Source organism: Pelodiscus sinensis, chromosome 1 (assembly GCF_049634645.1).
Source record: "Pelodiscus sinensis isolate JC-2024 chromosome 1, ASM4963464v1, whole genome shotgun sequence".
Lineage (NCBI taxonomy): Eukaryota > Metazoa > Chordata > Testudines > Trionychidae > Pelodiscus > Pelodiscus sinensis.
The window spans coordinates 34,605,633-34,632,807 of NC_134711.1; the positions used below are offsets into that span (position 1 = coordinate 34,605,633).

Sequence of the window (27,175 nt, forward strand, 5' to 3'; positions counted from 1 at the left end):
TATTTTGCTGTAGATGACTGCAACTTTAAAAAAAAGTCCCATGTATCAATAAGAAATACAGGTTGTAACTCCCTTAACTGGGATTCCCTGATCTGGCAACATCTATGGTTCAGCATGGACCACAGATGTTCCTGGACCGTCAAGCCCAGGAAAAGGGAGGTCTGGTGGTGGGGCAGGAGCACATTAGGGGGCACTAGCGACCCAGTGTGTTTGGGGGTGGGGGAGGAAGAGAACAGGCAGCACAGCGGGGAGTTCTGGCCACAGCAGCCATGGAGCTCCAGCCCCAGAAGCAGACAAGGAGCTCTGTACCCAGCCATGGAGCTCTGGCCCCGGCCCTCCATCCTAGCCCTGAATGTGCAACACCAGCCCAGGCGTGGAGCCGGTCGCTGCTCTGTCCTGGCTGTGCAGCTCTGGCCCTGGATGCAGAACCAGGTGGCTGCAGACCTCACCCCTGGCTGTGGAGCTCCACCTGTGGCACTCCACCCCTACAGAACCAGGGCCGCCGCATTTAGAGAACCCCAGGGGGCTGGAGCTCTAACCTGGTGGCAGCACAGGCCAGGAGGGAAGGGACCTTCCCTGGTCTGGCAAATCCTCTGATTCGGGACCAGTCAGGTCCCAAGAGTGCCAGATCAGTGAGGTCCAACCTGTATTCCAAGATATTTTAAAGTTCAGAGTTTATTAGTACATGGAGGACTTTCAAATGAAACTTTTTTTGATTGCTCAGGAATTAATCAGCACCTAAGGCATGAATGAGTGAAACTGAACCATAGTGGCTCAATGTTATCACTTGTACTTCTAATGAATTGTCACTTGGGCTGATTAGAAGCTTTCCTATAATAACTGAAGAATCTGCAAGATGCTAACCTTTCTGGGCCCAAAATTCTTTTCTCTGAACAAGTATATTAATTTTATCCATGGGACTAGGTCCTTTCTTCACAACAGCAAGATGTTAACTGTTGCTTGTGCATCTCCTTGAGTTTTATCCTTCCTAAAGCTAGTATGTCTGTGAAGCTATGCCTGGTTCCAGCACTGAAAATACTCACATTTTGGGACAGCACAACTTGCAAGACCAATTTGGGGCTCCCATACTGATTCATGATTATTCTATTTTGCTCGTTGTCTCTGATAAATATATTTTCCCACCTTATTTACACTGTATGTTTCATAGGACCCTGTACATTATTTCCTCTGTGTAGTTAGTTTTGTCTTTTGATCATGTAGCTATTTCTCACAATTACATAGGAGAAAAGAACCATTTAAAAACAAAGATGATTGTGGCTGGGGGATTCATGGACGGGTGTACTATCTGAAACTATTTTCATTTTTTTAAACAGATGCAAGTTGATGGTGTCCTTTTAAATACACTATTTTGAGAGCAAAAATGATGGACAAAGAACAGATCTGACAACTATTTTTGTTTAATCTTCTTCACAGTTTTCTTAACTGCTCTCTTAGATATGGTCTTGGATGGTCTAAATTTTGGGATAACCCATCTGTTTCAGCTAAAAGGTTTCTTCATGTAAATTCCTTTCATCCAATATGCACAGCAAGTGAACTAGTCTACCTATGCTTCCGTTTAGCATGCACTGTTTACCTGAGATTACATATATCTCTGCCTACTGGAATTAAGATGATGCAGATGTTTCCTGTATGTTTCCAACAGAAGATGTTGACTGCTTAATGCCAGTTTTGTAGATGATTCTGGAAAGCACGTGTGCTCCGCCTTACGTTCAAGAAAGTTTATGCTTTGTATTAGTTTCTGCAGAAATAGGAGTCCTGCCCAGTGAATTCAATTTGTTCCCATATTTAAGGCTAGCATCAACTGTGGTAATTTCCTTTGGTTAATACAAATGAAAACAATACATCATAATTCTTCATTTACCAAAGCGTACAATCTTTTATCATTCTTTGCATACTTCTAAAAGAGAGTTTTACTATACAATTGTCTTTGATGTGGCTACAATCAATCGAGTCTTTGTGCAAGGAACCACTTAAGCCTGCTGAGACTGCTGTATGCAGAAACTGTAAGGATGTGGCTTATATTTTCGAACTCAAACACTACGAGCTATTATGTGAACATGGTATAGAACAGAACTACTCAGTATGAAAGCATATCCAGAATCACTATGAAGAGAGGAATTCTCTCAGATGAGTAAGGATAACTTTTTGCTGGTTTATTGCTGGCCTATGGATTTCTCTCCAAGAAGTCTGACTCCTTATAATAGCACCCCCTGCAGTCCAGCTGTGATGAGAATGTGACACAAAATGCAGTTATACATGGAACTGCTTTGACACTGGAAGGGGAAATGGAGAACACTGTGAAGTGCACTTTCATAAACTTTAATATTTAGATCCATTCTAGATGAAAACATTAATTTGGATGCTGAACCTTCAGCTTTGCAGCTGAGCTCCAGTAACTTTTCCAGAAGCACAAAGAATCAACACTGCCACCAAAACCCAGAACTCAGGTCTCCAAATCTTATTTAGGTATTTTAAGAGTATCAACAAATGCTCTAGGAAACCAAAGAAAAAGGCCCTGAAAAGTGTCACTTCCTGTACATCCATTTGTGGGAAAATATTTAAGTCCTGCTTCAGCTATAGCTCATTCTTATTCCCCATTTTTTACCAGCTATATAAGAAATCTTGCCTGGTGTGTTTGATTGTAAAGCTGAAATTAATCCTTGTATGAGAAGCTTCTGTAGCTGCCTGGAAATTGAGGGTATGCGTTTCCTTTTCACCATGTTCTACTAAATTCTTTAATGCAGTGGTCCCCAACGCGGTGCCCGCAGGTGCCATGGCGTCCGCAGGGGCATTTATGTGCGCCCGCCGAAACATCTGAGCTGGCCCCGCCCCCAGTGCGCAGCATGTGCAGTGCGCGTGGGTGGCCCTTGCCCCGGGCATGCGGCACATGCACGGTGCCGGCGCAGGGTGCGTGGGCGGCCTCTGCCCCGGGTGCGCGGCACTTGTGTGGTGCCAGTCCCAGGCGTGTGGCATATGGGCAGCTCCACCTCCACCCCACGCAGTGCATGCATGGCCACACCCCAGAAGCGCGGTGCATGAGTGGCCCCGCCCCCGAACGCCCGGCAGCCACGAAAGGTTGGGGACCACTGCTTTAATGCTTCCTACTCAGTAATAGGATGAAAATCTTCTTGGAGATGCAACTAGGTCTGTGGGGGAATGCAACAGAAGACAGGCTAGAAATGTGACAAAAATCAGTCAGATATGGATGGGTCAAAGAAAGCCCTGAAAACAACATCTCAATCTCACTCTCCACAATCATTCAAAAAAAACCGTAAGAACAGTAAAGTTCCTTCCCCTCCGCCCTCTTTTTCTAGAGACCTTAAAATAAAAGTCAAGCTTAGTCCAAAAGATGTCAGAATGGGCTCTCATCAAGCCACACTCTTGTTCTGTAGAGAAGAAGTGTGTTGAAGTTGCTATATCACCTAATAATGGCATAAAAAGGTCCATCATAATCTTAGAACTACAATCAGTGATGATGGATGTGCTGTAGCAGGAGAATGGCTGCCACTGTTCTTGCTAGAAGCAGTTCATCAGGGCAAAAAGGAAAACAAAAACATTCAAACTGTACTCCAAATAGGTATAAGCAGGGCTTGACAAATCCATGTATCTACTCGCCTGTGGCGAGTAGATTTCAGCCAGTCACCCTGTTCACCGGTAGCACGCACATGCGCAGTGTGGGTCTGGCGCATGCGCGCTGAGGGGCTGGCGAGTGGAATTGTCGAGCCCTGGGTATAAATAATCACCACTTATCACAGAATGCTAGAACTGGAAGAAGCTTCAAGAGGTCATTAAGTCCAGTCCCCTGCACTCATGGCAGGACTTATGAAAAAGCAGTAAATAAATAAAATACTGAAAAGATGACAAATCCAAAAAAGCCCTACACGTTGTCTGATCCACAGTTCCTGATGCAGTCTGAAAGTATAAGACTGCTAGACTCTATATGGGTACGTCTAAACTACGTTCTATTTTCGAAAGAGGATAAGCAAATTCTGCTGGAATTTGCATATCTTCTTCCAATCTCACTTTTGAAAGTGCAAGTAATCTGGACGTGTAACTGCGTAAACCTCATTTTTTAATGACGAGCTTTTTTTTTCAAAAAGGGTTCCTCCCCCCCCCCCCCCGGAAAAAGCCCCCACATCCAGACTACTTTCACTTTCAAAAGATCCACTTTCGAAAGTGAGATCAGAAGAAGATATGCACATTCCATGGGAACATCCTCTTTAGAAAACAGAACGTAGTCTAGACATAGCCTATAATAGGAACATTTTCCAAAAGCGATCATGTTAACCAACAATGGTTCAGACTCACTAGTTATTGCCAGAGACAGGTTTCCATTAGCGTTTAACCTATGCTGATCATATCTGCTCTGAGCACAGTTAAAAACTGCTAAAAATCCCAGCAGCCCTGGCAACATGTCTATGCTGGGTCTCCCAATGCTGCTATCATGTGTAGTAATAAAATGTCCCTAAAGTTCACAGAGCCTTAGTTATGGTTTTGCAAAAGATTACACATTTCAATGAATTCTAGTTATTTAAAAAAAAAAGCAGATAGTCTTTAAAAATTATATAGATCTTCTCTTTCATCAGAAAAGAGAACTTTGTAAGAGGAAAAAAAACCATGTCAAGAATAGAAGAATAGAAACTTTTAAAAACATATATCCATTTTACATTTACTTCAGTTTTTACTGATACCCAACTATTGTACATCATATGAAAAATGCATATATTTTAAAGAATGTATTTCATCTCTGTGGTACAGGATAATGTCTAACACACCACTTGTGCTCCCAAAATTTAAATGAACATCTGATGCAAGCCACATACACATTATAAAAGCTCTATTTTATCAATTATGGAAATTTACTATTTCAACATATACAACTATAGCACATTTTGACTTAGCAAGTTTCAGTTATATATATTCCTTACAGTTTGTGATTAGAAAAACCCACATTTTTGGTGATGTATGAAACTGACTGTCCTTTTTGGCTGTCTTAGCTTCCCTTCTCAAAGCCAATTTAAAATATTCTTCACTTGCTCAAAAATACTTCTCTGACAAATAACCAGTGTCAAAATTATATTTTTTCTATTTTGGAATAACCCTCTATACTTATCTTTGTGTACTGCAATGTACTGGTAATAAAAAGCAACACCTATCAAAGGCTGAGTTAATATCACTCATGTAAATAAAAGTACAATGACATAAAAGATAAAGACAGAACTTTTCCCATAAAAAACCAGCCTCGTGGATAAAATGGAATCTAAACTATACTATTGTCAACTCCCACAAACACCATATTTCCCTCACTGATCTATCTTCCCAAATCCTAAAGCGAAAGGCCTTGCAGTGTACTCTCAAGATCAACTGATATGCATTATTTTGACCATAAAGTTGCAAAGTCATGGCCACCTCTTAGACAGCATTACTGTTTGCATTCCTACAAGGTTCTAATTTAAGCACTAAAGAGGACTGCAGCTATGGCAGCATGGGAAGAGTACAATACTCTATGTACTGTACCTAGTTCACTGCTTATTTATTAGACAACTAACTTTCATTCGCAGTGTGTTATAGCAAATAAAACAGATTAAAGATGACCTGGAAAGGATTTATTAAAACAAACATTTTGTTAATATTATTGTAAAGAAAGAATGACACTTTAAATATAAAATTAAAAAGGCTTTCTGCTTTGTATATTAGAAATAAGAATGGAAATTTGGTCTTCCCTCATGATGCTAGAGAACTACTTAGGGATCTCAGGAGATATATATTGTAAGATACCGCATCTAAAAGAAAGGCAATTTAGAATCCTTAATTTCATTCTCAAATTTTCATCACATATAAAATACATAATGGATTTTTTGTTTTTTGAAGAAACATACTAAAAAACCCATACTAAAAATGGTCAGCTTTCAGTTACATGTGATTTCACGTATTATCAACAAGTCCTTCAAGTTAAAAGGGCTATGAATTTCAAACATTAACCTCACCTTCCGCACCCCACTGAATCCTTCCCTCACAATCATGTTAAAAAAGACCTCTAGATATTAAAGGAATACAATTTTCTTTTAAAAAGTAAATGCTCATTTATTTACTTATTTCTCTTCAATGCTCAGTAATATGCTCAATGACATGAAGGAAAAAGAAAATGTTTCTAGTCCTGGCCCTCAGTTTTTTGGTTGGATTTGGTTGTTATAATTTTAGAAAGTTCACATTACTCCTTAAGGAAAATATTAAAAACATCCACAATAAGTGCTGAAATCTTTGTATCCTATCACCATGTATAATATGTTCTCCATATTATATAGAAGAAACAATTTAGAAATATTTTTGATATTTTGTGACAGGTAGTTAGATTGTTTTTTATATCCCTTCACTTCTAAACCAATGCCTACTTATAGGGCTGTTGATTAATCAGTTAACTCACAGACTCATAGAATACTAGGACTGGAAGGGACCTCAAGACGTCGAGTCCAGTCCCCTGCCCTCATGGCAGGACCAAGTACTGTCTAGACCATCCCTGATAGACATTTATCTAATAATTAATTCAAAAAATTAAACATAATTAAAGATTAATGATTAATCTCACTATTAAACAGAATACCAACTGAAATTTTTTAAAATATTTGTGGATGTTTTTCTATATTTTCAATACTGATTTTAATTACAACACAAAATATGAAGAGGAAAGTGCTCGCTTTTATTATTTTTCATCACAAATATACACACTGTAAAAATGCTAAAAAAGAAATTATATTTTAGTTCACCTTATGTAAGTACTGAAGTGCCATCTCTTTACCATAAAAGTGTAACTAGCAAAGAGATTTTTTTTGTTACATAAAATGCACTAAGAAAAAAAAAAACCACTATGTAAAACTTCAGAGCCTACAAAACTACGCAGTCATACTTCTTCTACTAACTGCTAAGACAAACAAGTTCATAAGTAAGAAGCAGTAGACAATGTCACCAGAAAGCAAGAACAGGTGTTTGAATGGCATTTTAGTGGCTGGCGTTGCAAGCTATTTACGGCCAGATATACTACACCTTTGTATTCTATTTCATGCTTCTGCCACCATTTTGAAGGACAGATTCCATTGCTGATTATGCTCTTTAAATTATTTTATATATATATATATATATATATATATATATATATATATATATATATAAATGCATGACTATTGCCTGCATTCTGCCATATATTTCATGTTATAGCAATCTTGGATGACTCAAGCACATGCTCATTTTAAGAACACTTTCACAACAGATTTGACAAAATACAATAAGGTACCAATTTGAGATTTCTGGAGAGAGCTACAGAACTTGACCAGAGTTTAAGAATCTGAAGTGCTATCCAATATCTAAGAGGGATGTGGTGTGGAGCATGCTTTCAGAAGTCTTAAAAGAACAATGTTCTGATGTGGAAACTACAGAACCCAAACCACCAAAAAGGATAATCAACCTTGTTCTGGTGGCACCTGCTCAAATGATCAATGAACATGCATCAATTTGCATTGCATCATTATCAAACAGACCCCATCATCAGCATAGATGCATGTCCTCCAGAATGGTGGTTGAAGCAAGAAGGAACTTATGAATCTTTAGTGAATCTGGCACATGAATATCTTATAATGACAGCTTCAATAAATGTCATATGAAGAACTGTTCTCACTTTCAGGTGGCACTGTCAAGAAGCAAGCAAGCAGCATTATTTCCTGCAAATTGTAAACAAACCTGTTTGCCTGAATTACAGGCTTAACAAGAAGTAGGACTGAATGGACTTGTAAACTAAAGATTTATATTGTTTTATTTTTGAATGCAAGCTTTTTAAATATATACTTCTATATTTATAATTTCAACTTTCATGATAAAGAGATTGTACTACAGTACTTGTATGGAGGTTAATAGAAATGTTTTGTTCTTTACAGTGCAAATATCTGTGAGCATTCTACGCTTTCTATTCCATGTTGTAACTGGAATCAATATATTTAAAATATAGGAAACACCAAAAATATTTAAAATAAATGATATTCTATTATTGCTTAATAATGTGATTAATCATTATTAATTTTTAATTGCTTGACAGCCCTACTTAGTTACCATGTGACTGTATATTTATTCCTTAAGCCAGGGGTGGGGAACCACATGTCCAAGGGCCAAATGTGGCCCCCAGCTCTCCTGGATCCAGCCCCTGAGGCTCAACGCACCCCCTCCAGCATTGTGAAGGCAGTGCTGGTGCTCCAGCCCGCACTCTGCCTCACCACGGAGCTGGAGCACACAAAATCTATTAGGTTGGGCGAAGGCTCTGGTGTATGAGGGGAATGTGGGGAGTGTCTTTCTTCTTCTCAGTCAGGGGCCACGTCAATGAGTTGTTTTTGCTTTTCACTTGTGTGCGTGCCTCCGACTTATTTTTTTGTGGGTCAGCTCCCACCTCACATGACAATGGAAGTCAGCTTGCATGCCATAGGTTGCTGACCCCTGACCTAATACTTACTCCTGCTATGAGTGCAGAGAACTGGACTAGATGATCCTCGAGGTCTCTTCCAGTCCTATGATTCGATGAAATGTGTCAGCAGGCTTAACATTTAGTAATTCTACTGTTATCCAATCATTTTTTCCTTCCCAAATTTAGACAGACACATTATACATATTAAGTTATCTTGGCTTGTTAAATCAATTATTGTTCCAATTAGCTGCCCATAACTTAGTGCCTAAAAATTTAACAAAAGGGAATCAAGCTTTGACCTTAGATATGCATGTGCACCTTCATTTCTTTATCTCAGGCATAAAGAGCTTTATGCTGCATACAGAACTGTTTTGTGCTTGGAGGTGAACAAAAATGCTTGCATTTAAACCACCCCTCAGTCAAACACACACCAAGACAACCTCCCTCCACTTTCCAAACCCCCAACAATTATTACAAATATGAAAAAGTTCAGACATGAACCTGAATAAAAATTGAAGATGTCACTATACTACACAAGCTGCAGATCAAATTTCAACAATATCAACACAGAGCATTAGCTTTAAAAATTGTTTTGTATGTGCTTTTTTATGGTATGTGTAATACATTTCATCGCCCAAGACTGAAATGTTTGTTTACACCTATAAGTTATTACTCTGCCTGAGAAGCTCTCTAATTGGCAGCAATTTTTGTGAACAGGCTAATGGATACTCTTCGGTGAATTATCTGCCTATGCTATCTAACCAATAAGTGATACAATATTTTCCTGTCAACTGCATATTACTATAGAAGATACCAACTTGACTCAACCCTCAACAGATTAACATCAAGAAAATCCCTCCTTTTGAGATCCTGTTGAGATGATCCTTTCTTCTGGACTAAAGATGTAAAGAAGTAGTTGACTACCGGATAAGCAGGAGCTTATTGTGTAGCATTATCGCCTACTTGCCCATTCTGCTCCCCCTCCCCTTTTGCCTTTTTAAAGGGAAGCTGGCAGGAGAGGATGCTGGCTAAATCCTTGGTCCTGGGGCTCAGCACAAACACACACTCCCACTCACTGTCGCTCTGCATTTTTAAAGGAAAGCGGGCACGAGTGAGACCTGGGACCAGGGATTCAGTCAATGCCCTCTTCTGGCAGCTTCTGTTTAAAAATGCAAAGCTGCAGCGAGCAAGGGGGTTGTTCTGAGACCCAGGAACAGGGATTCAACCAGCATCCTCTCCCGCCAGTTTCCCTTTAAAAATGCCGAGTGGAAGCGGGAGGTTGTACTGTGACCTAGCATGAGCTGTGAGTGAGTGCTGACACTGCCTTCCTTATCAATTACTGAAATAGTAGATGGAAATTCCATCAACTACTTGATTTCCCAATTATCCGCTACTTAACATACAGCAAACATAAATGAAACAATGTTTAAGTATGGATAAATAACATTGCACCGAGTTTCTGCTTGCTACAGGGCAGACTGAGTGACATTAACAGAGAATTTCTTTAATTTCATATGTTTAAAACTAGGACTTCAGAAATTCAGAAGTGAATGGGAAAGAAAAAAGTAAGATGATATTTATTTTGCCCCCCCCCCCCACACTTGTTTTAAAGCTTGTAGACGACCCAAAAAATTATCTGAAAAAACAGAAGTTTTTGCTGAATTTTTACATTAATAAATATCTATAAAGGAAAGACTCTGGGCTTGTTCACACTTAAAAGCCTGTAGTGGTGCAGTTGCACCAATGCTGCTACATCACTGTAGCACTTCTGTGAAGACACTATCTATCTACGACAACAGAAGGGTTTCTTCTAGTAGCACAGGTAATGTATCTCCTTAAGAGTCAGCAGCTGTGGACAGAAGAAGCTCTCCCATTGCTATCTACACCATGAGTTAGGTCAGTATAACTAAACTGCTCAGCAACGCTATTATAACAAATATAAATTGCTAGTGGAGACAAAGCCAAAAATGACTAGAAAGCTAAACGAGTTATGACCTCACAAAAGACTGAAAAGCCTCTGAGATTAAGCCTTATCAAAAAAATGATTAGGGGTTTGAAATGGGTCCCATGTAAAGAGAGATTAAAAAGACTGGACTTTTCAGCTTAGAAAAGAGGAGACTAAGGGGGGATAAGATAATGGTCTATAAAATCATGACTGGTATGGAAAAGTGAGTAAGGAAAAGTTATTTACGTATTCCTACAATATAAGAACAAGAGGTCACCAAACGAAATTAATAGGCAGCAGGTTTAAAACAAACAAAAGCAAGTTTTTTTTTCCCTACTTAGCGCACAATCAGCCTTCTCAGAAGATAATACTGTGATATTTTGTATACAGGCAGTCCCCAGGATACGTATAAGATAGGGACTGTAGGTTTGTTCTTAAATTGAATTTGTATGTAAGTCGGAACTGGCGTCCAGATTCAGCCACTGTTGAAACTGACCAGCTGCAGACTACAGGAAGCCCGAGGCAGAGCTGTTCTGCCCCGGGCTTCCTGGAATCAGCCGCTGATCAGTTTCAACAGCGGCTGAATCTGGACGCCTGGGACAGAGCAGCTGGGGCGCTGCCGGGTAGGTCCAGTAGCCCCGAGGAGCGGCGCTGCGGGACCAACCTAGCAGCACCCCAGCTGCTCTACCCCAGGCGTCGGTGAGAAAAGCCTGGTCTGCTGGGGTGGGGGGACGCACTAGCTGCGCCCCCCACCCCCAGCAGACCAGGGAGACGCGAAGCAAAGCCACGGAGGACCCGGGCAGCGGGACCGCAACGCCTCTCAGCAGTCCCGCCGCCCACGTCTCCCTGGTCTGCTGCGGAGGCCGCAGCTAGTGCACCCCCCCCCCCCAGCAGACCAGGCTTTTCTCGCCACGGAGGACGCGGGCAGTCCCGCTGCCCCTGTCCTCCCCGGCGAGAAAAGCCGCTCCTCATCTCCCTGATCTGCTGAGAAAAGCCGCTCCGCGTCTCCCTGCCCCCCCCCCCCCCCCCAGCTGACCAGGGAGATGTGGAGCGTCTTTTCTCGCCGAGGAGGACAGGGGCGGCGGGACTGCCCACGTCCTCCACAGCGAGAAAAGCCTGGTCTGCTGGGGGGAAGGGGGGTCACACTAGCTGCGCCCCCCCCGCCCCCCCCCAGCAGACCAGGGAGACGCTGAGCAGCCTTTTTCGCCGCGGAGGACGCAGGTGGCGGGACTGCGGTGCGTCTGGGCGGTCCCACCGCCCGCGTTCTTGCGGCGAGAAAAGCCCCATTCGTATGTAGGGATACGACGTAAGTCAGATCCACGTAAGTTGGGGACTGCTTGTATTACTATCTACTGCCCAAAACATTACTAATTTTATATTAATTTATTTATAGTTTAATAGAAAATCATAAAACACAGAAACTGTCATACCCACCAGACCAGCAGTCCTGTCTCTTAAATGCTGGCTAGTGAGGACAATGTCCTTGCTTCTCGGAGCTTATTCTAATGACCACCCCCCACACTCCCAAATATATAGGAAGAACTAAATATTGGATAAGAGGCAAGGAAAGAGAACCAACATCTCATGGGGAAAGATAACCACTGAAAGACTTTGAAGAATAGTTAGCATGCATAGAATTAAATAAGAATAGTGGAATAGACTAAATGTTAACAAAAAAACCTGTGAACACCATTCACCCACTTAACTGTCTTTCCGGAGGCTTACAGAAGCCTTGAGTATTTGATATATAACATAAAAAATAAAAAGCTTTTCTTCAATTGCTCATTATATTCCTATAATACAAAAAGATTACATTTAAAAACTCATATGAATGAAACTAAGAAATCTTTATACAGGTTTATCTTCCAATTCCTCTGAATGTTGATATGTACTAGGAAAAACATTACAAATGTAATCATAAAAGAACTCTTTTCAACAGACTTGTCTTGATAGCATGATTTTTCAAGAGGCACATATGAATAAAGAAACCACACATGTTCTTTCCCTCTCACTTTCCTCTACAAGAATCTTACCATCTTGATCATTTTGATTATCAGTATGAAACAATAATTTAGTAAAATATCCATGAGAACAGCCATGTCATACTCTAGCATTTTCTGTATTTCTAACTTCATTTTATTTTGACTGAACACTAAATTGTTACTCTGTTGTAGTTTAATTTCCTGAACTTATATAGAAAATCCATTTCAAGTGGATCTGGATTTTGCAAAGCTGTAAGGAAGGGTCTATGCAAGTGGACCTCTGGAAAGGATCATGGTCCACAGCAGCAGCCAATTCCAACAAATTGATCACTAGGTACAGACAGGTATGAAAACTTTAATCAAGAACTTCATCAAAACTATGGCAATTTCAGAAACAAAAACTTTAGAGAACAATAGTGCAAATAATAAAATAAGCACAAATTGGAAAATAAGGAATTATTTCAACATGAGTTACAAATGAATAAGGGCTGCAGGATCAGGACTTTATTAGGATGCCAAATCCATAGAAGTTGAGTGCGCTTATTAACTGCATGTCTAAGCCCTTGAGCAAAGTTCAAATTAAGTAGAAAATTTGCCAACTTACTCAAGTTCAGACTTACATGTACCTTAACCTATACATTCTCCTAAATTAATAAAAAATAAAAAAAGCATCTTAAATATTTGTACTTTGAGATTAAGAAACAAAAATATGAACAGTTTTAAAATACACAGTTCTATTAAATTGAAGTTTATTTCTAAGATAAATTCTCTTCACTTTCAGGATGTTCTTTTACCATTCAATCAGCTGTTAACATGTGATTAAGGTAATATAACTACAACTTCTGAACTCTAAGACTGACTGCATATAAAAGCTGTTATCCCCAGTCCATTTACTTAATTCCTCAAAGATATTCAAAATAAACTGTCAATCTGTCTCATTCACAAACCAATTCAAACAAATCTGTAAAAAGAACATTTTTGCAACTCAAAATATTTGGGGTGAAATCCTGTCCTCATTGAAATCAGTAACAGCTTTGCCATAATCTGTAATGGAGCCACGATGTTAATCCTTGCATCTAAGCAGAAATTGAACTTTACAATAAATTAGGATTTCAGACAATCTTTGTTTTCCAAATGTTACAAAAATGTAGTGGATGAAAATATCAAGTAAATGTAGGAATTAAACACTGATGTTTGTATTTCTTATTTTTTTAAAATAATCTATACTAGGGCTACTCAACCTGTGACCTGACATGGCCCATGGGCCGCTTGTAGCCCCTGGCCCATTTGTTTGTAGCCCATGGTGCAGTTTGGGTTTATGCGGGGCTCAACACATGGTCCTGTGGTTGGGAGCCAAAACAAAACAGTAGTCAATATAATGGTCTTCTGTTGATATACATTTTAGCAGTTAAATTGCTATAATTGCTTGACTGTCACTGCTCATTAAAAGTGCTATCATATGGGTGGAAATCGGGTAAATATTGCATTTTATGAATATCAGCAGAACTAACTTAAATGGGACCTGTGTGTTGTGTAGTCTTGCTTTAATCTTTGTATTCATGCCTGTCGGTGTGAAAGAAGCTATTTGCATGCATATGCAACCATACTTGTGTTGCAGCCCTCGGCATGTTCTGCGAGTATCACTGTGGCCCCCAGAGCTCCCAAGTTGAGAAGCCCTGATCTATATTATAGACTTTGTAAATGTAATGTAAATATCCATATTAATTTCATAAGTGAGCCTATAGATAATCTGTACATTCTGTATCTAAGATACAGCAATCCCATATTATGTACAAACGCTACATTATGCACTTGTATTAACTGGTGGAATTAAACATAGCAATAGTAGCTCTGTAGACTTTCAAAGCAAGTCAATCCATAGTTTGAATTCAAAACATCAATCTAGTCTCATATAACAAATCAGATGTTAAAAATTGCACCAAGTGTTACTTGTAAATTTTCTCACCATGTATTCCTGTAACTGGAATCAGCTGACAACAATAGACAAAATTTTTAAAAATTATGCTTTCACAGAAGGATTTTACTGTGCAGATCCCATCAGTATAAGCGGAGTCAGTATTAATATCATGTACATGTTTCATACATACATATATGACAAATGGGACAGTGTACGAAAAAGCAGGAATTGTAAAGAGCAACACAAGGAAAGTACATTTTACTAATTTCCTAGTTTATCTTCCTCGCCATATATTTGTTTTACTCAAAGTATCTTCTACAAATATAACTGAGAAAAACACCATCAAGAAAAATAATTAACTTATGCAACTGCATCTTACAGGACAAAATAAGTGCCTTATAAAATTTCTGAAGAAAAACTAGACCAGAAAAACTGACATCTAGCCACATTACTCTTACAATTAGATTCTTTAGTTCAAATATAACACCAACAGTTTTCTCATGCATGGCTTACTTTTTCTCTTGATTTTAAAACAGGAATTTTCAAAAGAAAAGCCAACAGTACCATATGATTTTATCATTCAAGCTATAATACCCTGTATAGCTATCACTTACACATTCGAAACTTCAAGTCATATAAAAAAGGTGTTAGAGGGAAAATTAACACAAAATAGAAAGGCACTTGAAAAATACGAAGTAAGAAGTCAGATACAGTATACTGAGGGCTACTGATGGAGGGAATTCACATTTATATCATAAACAAATGTAATGTAATGTTGTTTCTCTCTCCTAGTGGATGCAAGGGAAAGATACCAGGAAGCATACTTTTTTTTTTTTGGTGGCGAGAGGTCCGTACTATAGCAATAAAAATTTTAGAAGCAAAGGATTATCAAGCAGCAAACCAATAATTTTCCTAAATTATAACTGCACTTGATTCAGCTGTGAAGAAAAAGTGTTCAAGTGTCGAAATATTTTACATGATTGAAGAATTATTTAAAGTAAAATGTACATTCAAATCTGTTGGAAAATTCCTGCCCAACAATATGCAAGTTCTGTAATATTTACCTGTATCCAAGCGCTTTACAGGGGACTCATCATCAACCTCAGAATCTCCACATGCACTTCTTGATCTTTTCCTTGGCTGCAGAAGAGTCTCCAACCTTGGAAGGACTACAGACAAAAAGGTTTTGGTCCCTAGCTGTGGAGAAGTTGGCTGGGTTTCAGTGTTCTTTGCAGACTTTTGGGGGCTTATACTTTTTGATTTGCAGAAGAGAATGGAAGTACGTCTGTTTACATCAGTTGATGACTCAGCTACAGCAGAAACAGTCGACTCATTGAGATTACTGTCAAGTAAGTGTTCTGGAGTGTGTCCATTTATTTCTTTCTGAATGGAAGTGCTATATAATTCATTATCAAATTTTACTCTTTTGTAAAGCTTACTCTGCTCTGGATTGAGTTCTACTGGTTTGAGGGTTGGTGGTTCTGAATTAGTCTCCAAGTTTGAAGGAAGAGGTAATGCATCTGATGGTTCAAGTTTAGGGGGAGATTTATCTCCTGAAAAAATTATAAATAGAGTGTGATTTTTGAAAACTGGTAGTTATAAAATCTATTATAACACTCACTACAAATGTTCAGCTCATCAAATAATTGTTGTTTGGAAACAAACCACAACATTTTAAATACAGAAACGTTTGACTAGCAACCACCTAACCTAGTTAGTAGTACTGTACTTAGTTTTATACTGGGATTGTAACAAAACAGGTGTTTACATTTAATGTTGAAAATTTAAACCTGGGCAAGTACCATGCGGTGATGTTTAAAATCTTAGGTATAAGAATATTTTACAGAAAGGTAAAGGCTCATGAGATTTGTAACTGGTAATGCAAGTATTTCACCACTAATGTTAAAAGGCTGAATAAAATACATTTTCCTAGTTTAAATATTTATCTTACCAGTTTAAGTTAACTGCATTTATAGCTTAAGGCAGCCATGGCCAACCCACGGCTCTTGCCCTCCAAAAGTGCAGCTCACGAAGCCACTCCTGTGCCCCTCCCAAACGGCCCCTACCAGCTCCTCCCCGACTCCCGGCTTTCCCTGTGCTTACTGGGTTGGAGCTGCAGGGTTTTAAAATATGGTGCCCATCTTAAAGGGGCAGCCTCCTTTAAAAAAAATTGTTTTTGTTTGATGCTTGACAATTCTGTACTGGGGGGAGGGAAGGGACTTTTTTTTTTTTGCTCAACAGTTCTGGTGCAGCTCTTTGCATTTTTTTCCCACCGTTGTTTTGGCTCTCTGTTAAATGGATTGGCAATCCCTGGCTTAACATAACAGAATTAACTATAAGAGTGGGCTATAAGCTATTAACAAATTCACAAAGTTGGTAAATTCTGCAAAGCTGCTTTACAGTTATGGTTACCAGTTCTAAATTTAAAAAGGTACAGTGACTGACAAATACTTGGCAAAAGCATCTTTGCAGACATTAGAGGAGAAATCAGAAAAGCTACCCCCTTACCAATTTTTCTTTTCCCTCTATTAAACCCAACTGTCAATTCTGACTTCTGTTTTTCTTTCAATTTCATAGTGTCGAATAGCAAGACACGCATTGTGGGTATTTAGATAAAACTAGCACTACATTTGTGATTTTAACACAAATTCCATAAGAAAAAAATCGGTTCTACAGCATTCAATAAAATACGCAAAAAAACTACCCAAACCACAGTATTCAACAGGTAAGTGTAAAAATTATTTATTTGTCCTATACTTCTAAAAAAACCCATCTTGTGACACCTTCCTCCTTTTTCCAGGTATATTGCCACACTAAGGGAAAAAGCTGTATATCTTCACAGGAGAACATGTATGCAATCAAATGTAACTTGTTGCACCACAAAAATAATAGTAGGCATAGAACGCAAAAGGATCCAACACTCTTAACTTACTCATGCAGATTTAAGTTTACATATGTAAACTGCACAAAAGCCAGCTGGAAAGATTAAAATTTTATTGACTTAAATGATAATTAATCCATTTGTTATTCTTTATTTATAGCAATGCCCACTTTGTGATAATCAGTTGCATTTAAATCCTAAAAAGGCAGAATCTAGTGTTTCTCTTGTGAACTGAGAACAGGATCCCAAAATGACTATCCTGTGCAAATGGCATCTTTAAAAAACATACGTAAACTTTATTTTTAAGCATAGATTTGATAAGAATTTTTTAGACTGTTCCTCTTTACATATATCTCCAAATTATTTGTAAGAAAAATGTGATACAAGGGACACCCACAAAATATCAACCAATGGAAGCAACTAGCATAAGGGAAGATTTACCCACATATTACAAAGCTATAATTTTACTGAGGTATTCTTGAGAGTAATAATATTTTCAGAATATAGACTTTTTTTATGCAGTCAGAAATCCCAAATGGTATTATAATCCATAGCACTCAGTGATTTACAATGTAAAAATTCCTCTTCTCTGATCAATAACGTCTGTTCTGATTTTTATTTATTTTTAAAAACAACTATCAGGGCCTACTTGTTCACATCTCTTATGCCTATTTTGTAATACGTTTTTAATTCTCTAATCCACTTCTATTTCAGAGTTTAAATTTAAGATATCCTTCATTATTTTTAATTGTATTTTCAACCCACTATATCAATTCTGAATAATTATGACAACATGTTAAAAAGCATGGTGTCTGACCACTATACATTATATTTGAAATTAATATATAATCACACACATCTTTGATTTTAGATTCAAATGTAGGCATATAAACCTGATTTTTTAATGTTTAAATTACCTGTCAGTAACAATGTTTAGATAGGTCTTCAGTTTTAACAAAAGGTAGGAAAATAACTTGGGGAATCAAATTTGCTTAAAATTATAAAAGTTATTCTAGGAGTAGTAAGAAATCACATAACTAGATGAGACTGTCAACACGTGTAGTTACATTGTTCTAATATTGTGCCTCCCTATTGCAACAGTTAATGTATTTTGAAAAACATTATCATCAAGCTAAATAGAGTCAAACAAGAAATTACTATGATGGCTAGGTGATGGGGCAGTTAAGAATCTCTCTTTTTTAATAGAAGCTTTTAAACAACATGCAAACCTTACACCGTATAAATGCTAGTCTATGTAAACATGATTTTATTCTGATTACCATAATCCTCCTCCTCCTCCAAGGGTTTCCAACATTCCCATTGCAGAAAAGTGACCACCCTTGCCCTGGCCTGCCTCCTGCTCAATCCATCCCTCTCCCTCTGTGGCACTCTCTCCTCCCATCCTCACTCACTTCCATCAGCCTGGGACTGGGGAAACTGGAAGGGCTAGGTTCAGGATGGGGATATGGGCTTTAGCGTGAGGCTACGGATGAGGGGTACAGGCGGCGGCTGAGGGCAGGGGCTGGGGGCTGAGGCAGGGCACTGAGGTGTGAGCTCCAGAAGCGAGTTTATTGTGAATGACAGGTCTCCAGGCTGGATCAGGAGGTTTTGATGTGGGAGGTCTGTAGGAGGAAATTAGATTGTGGGAGGAGGTTCCCACCTGTGGAAAGGTGTTAGGGTACAGGCTCTGACCCAGCAGCACTTACCTGAAGCAACTCTCAGAAGTGACTGGCTATGTCCAGCTCCTAGGTGGAGAGGGAAGGTAGTTCTGTGCACCATCTGTGCCTGCAAGCACCTCTCCATAGCTTCCACTGGCCAGGAATCATGGTCAATGGGAGCTGCGAAGCCGGTACTTGAGGAATGGGCAGTGCACAGAGCCTCCTGCACTCAGGAGCCAGACATGCCAGCTGCATAAACCAGGGCAGACAGAACACCTGCCTTATACTCACTCACCAGACTTTTAGCAGCCCAGTCAGCAGTCTCTAGGGTCCATTTTTGATAAGGTGTTTTCTGTTTGAAAAGTCTGGCTACCCCAAAGCCTTCTTTCCTATTATTTATCATATTCATATTCTGCGTTCTTGTACTTAATTTCTGACAATTTGCACCAACAATAAATTAAACGAAAACCAGCCTATAGCAGGGATCAGAAGGATGAACTAGAAAAAGATGTGTTTAGTGACCAAAATTTCAGCACTGTTTAAAGTTAGGGTCTTTAATACATGTGCAGTCACTTCAGTAGTAATAACCTGATTTTCAAATATACTGAGTTCCATAACTTTCAATATAAAGTACTAATTGTTAAGAAGTTTTAATTTTGCTAGCACTAGTTGCAAACCTTTCTTTTCTTTTTTTCTTTTTTTAAGAAATCATTTCTTGCTTGAGCAAGGACAAATTAACCAAAAAAAAAAGATGTTATTAATACTAAATATAACAGTTAATTTGCAGTATATTACATTAGATGATAATAGAATATTTTCTATTGTGGTAATCTACATGACAAATTTAGGCTAACTGAAAGTGTTCAAAACAATACAATGTAAACACCAATTAAAATCTTACCTTCTTCTTCACCATCTTGTTCTAATGCTGAAACTTCCTCTTCAAAACTTCCAATACCTGATTCTATTTGGGGAGGCTGGATGTGTTGCTGACTTAGTTTGTTGCGAATAATGCTGATTTCTTTCTTTAACAGCTTTGCTCGTTTGCTCCTTGACCCACTGGATTTCATTGCACAGGTGAGATCAAGTTTTTCTAATAACTCTCTCAGCTGTTCTTCCAACGACATATGTACTCTGTTAGCTGGATTCAGTAACCTATCCACTGAAGTCAAAACATATATAATTTAAGACATCTGATGATGAGAATTTAAAAAAAAAGCTATTAAGAAAGAAATATTTTTACGTTTTGTGTTTTGGAATTAAAAATATAAAAATAAAATCCAACTCTGGGCACAAGTTGAAGCAAATTTTATAGTCTATCACTAGTGAAAAGATGCCAGTTGAAATTCCTGCTATGCCATTTTCTGCTGCTCTCCTTAGCATTTTTTGCTTGAGACCCAGAATTGGAAAAACAGGAAAGCTATTGGCAAGGACTATGGTTTACTGATGGAAAGGATTTATAGTGACATTTGACCCAAAGGTCTACCAAATACTAGTAATCCGTCCCTCCTTTGAGGAACAAAATAATTTCTTAAACTCTTAGATTTGATTATGATCATAAAAGTGAAATTGTAATTGTCATTTCTTTTCAACTTACGGTCACTATTTTCTCCATGTATGAGGCCTTATTTATACTACCGCAAGCCATCAATCTAAACCATACAAATTATGTAGCTGAAGTTAGCATACTTAGGTCTTCACCACATTAACAGCTGATGCTCTCCCACAGATGTATTGTGGTGGATGTGATAAATCCATCCTCTCTGAACTGACTGCTTACCCATTGATCCAGCCTGTAAAGTCAGGCCCTTCATCTAGGTAAGACTTATTATGATTGCCTGTATTACAAGGTCAACCTGAATATCAAGTTTAATCCTGTTTAATTCAACACCACCACTACACAAATATACTTAAATACCTTGCAGAATCATAGGTATGTACTTATGCTTAAGCATGTGAACAATCCTACACAAGCATGCATATATATATATATACAGAGAGAGAGAGAGAGAGAGAGAGAGAGAGAGAGAGAGAGAGAGAATATGAATATTTCAATGGGAAGATTTACACATTAAAGTTAAGCACATGCTTAAGAATCTTGTTAAATCTGGGCCTTAAATATTCTGGACTCAGAATTCAGTTGGAAAGCTTTTTATTCTGATTATGGTTGGGGAAGAAGAGTGAATACAATTTAATCTATTGACGGTATTATGTATACAATACACAACAGAGTATGTGCTAAATATAGTATAAAAATTGTTTGTCAGCAAACTAACAGGTACAACTTATATGTAAGGACTATACAGTCTAACAGCAATAAAAAAGTATTCTTAAAAATTATTTTAAAAAGTTAACTTTAAAAATGCACTGTTTATATTTCTTGAAATATTAATTGTTATAGTAATTTAAAAAGTTTCTTACCATCTTCCCAGGAGAAAGGCTGGGGTGACTCAAGTTTAGGCTGTTCAGGTAAATGCATTCCAGATTCATTATTATAACCAATCCCCTCAGCATCTCGCCTAGCCTGTCTCAGCACAACACCTCCTTGATCTCTTAATCGTAATGCAGCTCGATAGAATATTGTATCCTTTGCATTGTATTTCATACAGTTATCTATAATAAGATTAAAATCTTCTTCAAACTCATTAAGGTTTTTATAGCCTTGGGAATCTAATCGTTTCCTCATAGTAGATAAATCCATGGGATGTTTAATATGATCCAAATAATCTGGAACCTACAAATAAATATAAAACAGAAGATGTGTAAACCTGCACCTGTTATAATACCAAAATAATTGGTTTGTAATGAACTAGTCTAGATTTTTGAAATTTTATGTGTATTTGATGAAATAAAGCAGGGAATCCAGTTTTTAATCTGAGGCTCTGATCCAGTGAAGTTTTCTACACATGCTTAACTTTTCACATTTTGAGATCCCACAAAGTTATAGTTTAGCATGGATATAAACTTCTGTAGGATCAAGGATTTAGTACTCTGTCACATGTTAGTTTGAATATTGGCAGCCAGTTCAGAACAGTTAGAGGACTTCAACCTTGTGACTAACAATGAAACTTAAGAAACACTATTAATGGAGCTTAAGCACAGTTTTTATGTGGTATTGGAGGGATAAAATAGTATTTTTATTGTATGCAAGTGTGGTAGATGACTTTGGCTTTCTTTTGGAAAATTTTAAACTTCAGTGTACAAAATAATGTAAGATGTAGTTTCTAGGATCATTTGAAAAACAGAAATAAAAATGAAGACATCTTTCCAACTTCTTCACCAAGTAACAACCATGACATGTTTACATCAATGTTTAAACAAATTAAATGTTAGACTGGAAATTGAGTTTTAAATGCCTTTACATAATAAATGTCTATGTTTAAATACTAAAGTAGTATTTATTTTAAGAACAGGAAAACCAAGTTCTCATTGAATTATTATCATGTTTGCAGGCTTGTCTGACTGAGGAACAATGCCATCTTGTTGCTAAAAATAATAATTTAAGTTAATTTATTTTCAAATCTGCATATTGTAAAATAAATTTACTTCAAATATTTCTGATCTTGCAAAACCAAAATAAAAGCAACCAAATAAAACATTTACTTTCAGCTATATCAACATGCTATGAACTACGATGAAAAGATTAATTGGAAAGGCACCTCCTTAAGATTTACTGGCTGAGCAAATATTCGGGCAGAATCTTTTTCCTGAAGTTGGTCCAGAACTGATCTCAACAATACAGTGAATGGAGTCAGCTGGAGCTCCATGGCAACCTGCTCAACCTTGATCTGAAAGAAATATTAAAAACACCAAATATTAAGATATTTTTCAAGTAGAAGAAGTGACAAGTTTTTTTCTATTCTCTCTCAAAAGTGTTAAATTCAAATGAATTTGCAGCTTCACTCGCACGAATGGATTTTATTAGTTACCTGAATATATTTCCAATCTGAGAACAGTTATAAAGCTAGCGTAGATTAAATTAAGTAATATTTAAAATCGGCACAAAGCTGAATCATGATGCCACTTGCAAGCAGTATCACATTTATAGCACTGATAGCAAAGAGTAAGTATTCCAGAATTCTAAATCTAAGGCCTGTTCTACTTAAATTTCCAGAAAAAAGGAAGTTATTTGTAAGGTCAAAATCACTAATTATTTCAAATGTCTGATCCTCCTGTTTTGATGATTATATATTGTTTTTAATAAGTGTAAAGAAAATTTTACATAATCCTGTATAAAAAATGGCTTAAGGATATTTTAAGAACATAGTTCTATTATTCAACTTTAAAAGCAACAATTTGTTATTCATTTCAATATCAGTGATACTTTCGATATTAAAGATTTCATTTTAAAGACATCATTTGACTGCTAAGTGGATACTTATACTTTTATACAAGAAGGCATGACACTTCAGTATGTAGTCAAAGACTACTGAGATGGATGATATTAACTTGTAAAGACAGCACAAATATATTCCCAAAAATAACTTTCGAAATATGTTATCCTGACGTTTCATGTTGAATAGGGGAGTGCTTCCATAACTCTCGTACCCAATTTACAACCAAATTGTGGGTCTGTACGTGCCAGAACTACGAACTCAGTTTTGTCTCTTGAGAATCACATTGGGTTCTTTGCTTCTCAGCACCACCAGTTATAAACATTCTGCAGGCCAAGATATGCATTGCTTTATACTAGGCAAAGCCGCTGCCTTCATTATATTTATACAATTGCAACTGACTGGTCCTCAGTCCCTCTACACTCTGTGCTGGCTCCACGGGATTAACAAGAATTAAAAATACCATAGTTATTTTTGGCACACAAATGAACAAAGGCAACACACATACCCTATGTCAGATTTGATGCATAGAAAGGTCTATTTTTCTTTACTTAGTAATGGACTGCTTTTGAAACCCAAACATAATGGCCTGAAATTATTCTAAATTCCTTATACATGCATGGGTTTGTTCTAGAATACTCGAACTGGAAGGGACCTCAAGAGGTCATCGAGTCCAGTCACCTGACCTCATGGCAGGACTAAGCACTGTCTAGATCAGGGGTCGGCAACCTTTCCAAAGTGGCGTGCCAAGATTAAACCCTCCTGCCCTGGGCTATGCCACACTCCATGGACCCCCTGGGTCAATGCAAACGTTTCCACAGACAACCAGCTGCTAATAGATACTAATGTTGATTACATAATTACACCTGAGCAAGGAAGGCTGTAGGAGCAAGCTGGCTGTACAGGGTCTTGGCAGGGGACAGGAGGTGAGTGAAGGGGGACTACAGTGCAGGGGTCTGAGCATGAAGAGAGGAGCTTACCTGGCTTCGCACCCCAGTTGCTCCCAAACACAACCACTGCCACTCCCACTGGCAGTGCCTTCTTGTGCAGGCTGAGCACCAGGCTCTTGGCTAGCTCCCACAGCTCACTGGGCGGCAGGTGGGTCAGCTGGGTGGTGTCACTGTAGGCCATCAAGGCCTGGGCCAGCGAGTCTCCCCAGCACAGGCAAAGGCCTCACTCAGGCTGCCGCAGCTCAGCCAGCTGCAAGCCGTAGATCACAGCCGCCAGCTTGAAGCTGCTGCTGTGGAAGGCCTCCTCAGCCACCTGCAGCATCTCAGCGCAGGGCCCCACGTTCGACTCCATGCTACCCATTCCACTCGCCGGAAGCTCCAAGGTATGGAGGTCCGGAAACAGCTCCAACCAGTTTTACTTTGGAGCTGCCTGTCCTCCCAGCGGCAGCTGCTGTGACAAAGAACAAGTGGCCTGGAGGAAGAGAAGCGGCACAGCAGGACTGAAGGCTCCATGCACCAGAGGCAGTCCCATGGAAAGAGGGAGGGGGTTGCATGGCATACAGCGGTGGGGCAGTGGGTGGCAGAGTAGTCGGAAAATGTGCGCCACTGGAAGCTGGCCCGGCTGCCCACCTGCAAAGGTGCAATCAGATGCCTACACACTCTGCAGGAGGTTGAGTGGGGAGGCAGCTGTGTGCACAAGGAGCAATGCACAGAGCCATTTCTCCATTGCTTCTTCCCCACAAATAGAGAAATGTCTGGTGGGATGGCGCAGGGCTTTTTAGGACATATGGTTGGCGTAGATCCAGCAGGAAGGCTCACGTGACCTTGAAAATTGGCTTGCGTGCCACTTATGGTATGTGTGCCGTAGGCTGCCGATGCCTGATCTAGACAATCCCTGATAGACGTCTATCCAACCTTCTCTTGAATATCTCCCGTGATGGAGACTCCACAATCTCCCTAGACAGGTTTAGAATCAATGAGACAAGACAGTACCTTTTTTTTTTTTTTTTTGGCTGAAAGAAAGAAAGAAAAAAAAACAACAACAGCAGCTTTTCCTTTCTTCAACTAAGTTTTACCAAGACCAAGTTATCCATTTACCTGTTCTCTTTTTAATTTTTCACGTTTACGTATAAGTTCAATCAACAATCGTGCTCTCTCAAGGTCATGGCGTAGCCTTTGCCAATACTTTAACTTCTCCTTTAGGGCTTGCATTTCTTCATCATCATCTCTCTGCAAGAAAATAAACACAGTTCCTGAAGTTGGAACATAATAAGAAGTCCCAATTATTTGTTTACTTATTTTTAAAAACAGCAAAGCTTCCTCCATTTTTGGCAATACAAATATTGCATTATAATAATAGTATGAACCCTCTTCCCCCTTACGAGTTAGTATATTTTCTTATTACTTCTGAATGTCTTACACAGGAGTAAGGTTTGACTGCTTTCAGTTTCACAATATTATCAACATCAACATTTCTTTTTAGTAATGATAATGACAGTGCTCAAGTGCCAATCAAATATAGGGCCTCACTGCAAACAAAGACTAGTAGATAGTCCTTTCCCCAAAGAGCTTATAATCTAAAAAGACAAGGTTAAAGGAGTGCAAAGGGGTAGAATATACAAGCAGAGTGAATAATGCTGACAACCAATGTTTTAGTTCCATGCTTTGTTGGGAGAAAGTTGGTTAGGAAGGGATAAGCTCAACAGAAAGAAAAAGCAAGGAAAGGGGACGTGAGGAAGCCAGGGCATGGGAGCAGAAGCACTTAGGTATGGAATGGAGGTGAAGTGAAGAGACTGAAGGGGAGAGTTGAAGCAAACAGTCAACTGGCACATGACAGAGAAAGTAGGGATGCAAAGGTTTAACCGATTAATCAGTAAGCAATGCCTTACTGGCATGCTTACTGATGTAACCGGTTAACCAGTGCCTGGCCCAGCTGAGCCTTCCATGCCACACAACAAGGGGCGTTACAGGCTGCCTGGGCCCACTGTGCAACAGACTGTGCCCAGCCTGGCCTCCTGTGCCACAATATGGGGGGCACTTCAGGCAGGAAGGTAGTTTAAACAGTGAACAAAGGTTCTTGCTTTCGCTTATATCTGCCTCTACCTCCAGGAGACTTTGACTGGCTCCTCTCTGTAATTTATTCCTCTAAAGGCCAGGTGGGAAGCAAAGACCACCACACCTGAGACCTAGTGTTCTCAGTCTCTCTAGCACAGCTGTGGATCCAGGGAGTGGTGAACAAAAGTGTGGCCCCGGCTAGCCTCATGTTACTTTTAAGGCAAAACTGAATTTACCTTAAAAAACAAATGGTGGCTAGCAGGGTAATGTGACATAAAAAAGGATATGAATTGGGGTCCAAAACTCCTGTAACAGCAGGATTTAGAAGCTTATCTTATCACTCTCAACTGATCCTTTTTTTAAACTAAGGAGTAATGACTGGGCACAAGGAATGCTCTGATTCTGATGAACTGACAATAAAAAGCAGTGCTCCCACACACTCTCCAGTAGTGGACAGCAAGGAAGAGAAAAAAATAGATTTGGAAGACAGATAACGTTAGGAAGCTTTTCTGACTATTTATGCAATGTATCAGAACTGAAAGACTGTAGCAAATAATCAGTTCTAACAGATAAGAATAATTAAACCAGATTACAACAAATTGATAGGCTTTACAAATACTCAAACACAAATCTCCTTTTTCAGTGTCCCTGCAAAGACTAAATGTGTAACATATAGTGTATTTATCAAGATCTGAACATGAATATAAGAAAAATATTGATAATGCTGCATGAAGGAAACAGTAAAAAAAGAGAAGATTATTCAGGGTTTTCAAAAAGGAAAAGCAAGTCACCTAAAAACTAAAAAGCTTAAAAAAAAATCCTGAAATTAGCCCATTTCCAGGAAATAGAGTGAACTACTTACAAATGTATTCAAGGCAGAGAAATATCAAGTTTTACAAAGATACTTCGGAGCTAATCCAAAGCTTTGTGAACTTGTCTCGAATTAGCATTATTTTTAATATACTGTATATGACACACACACACACAC

General features: G+C 38.8%; 1 protein-coding gene across 4 annotated transcripts in view; it reads right to left on the minus strand.

The window, feature by feature from the left end:
- The window catches only part of BRD1 (bromodomain containing 1), a 106,134-nt gene that overhangs the window by 29,272 nt on the left and 49,687 nt on the right, over positions 1–27,175 (minus strand). For 3 of the 4 annotated variants that reach the window (XR_012903594.1, XM_075927827.1, XM_025182856.2), the window contains 5 exons: positions 25,231–25,362; positions 22,508–22,636; positions 21,270–21,582; positions 19,750–20,010; positions 15,374–15,862 (listed from right to left, as the gene is read on the minus strand). Coding sequence is in view for 3 of the 4 variants with exons in the window: in XM_075927827.1 (XP_075783942.1) it covers positions 15,374–15,862; positions 19,750–20,010; positions 21,270–21,582; positions 22,508–22,636; positions 25,231–25,362 (1,324 nt within the window). In the remaining variant the exon portion in view is untranslated. The remainder of the gene's footprint in view (positions 1–15,373; positions 15,863–19,749; positions 20,011–21,269; positions 21,583–22,507; positions 22,637–25,230; positions 25,363–27,175) is intronic. The other variant, XM_075927836.1, reaches the window with a different exon arrangement.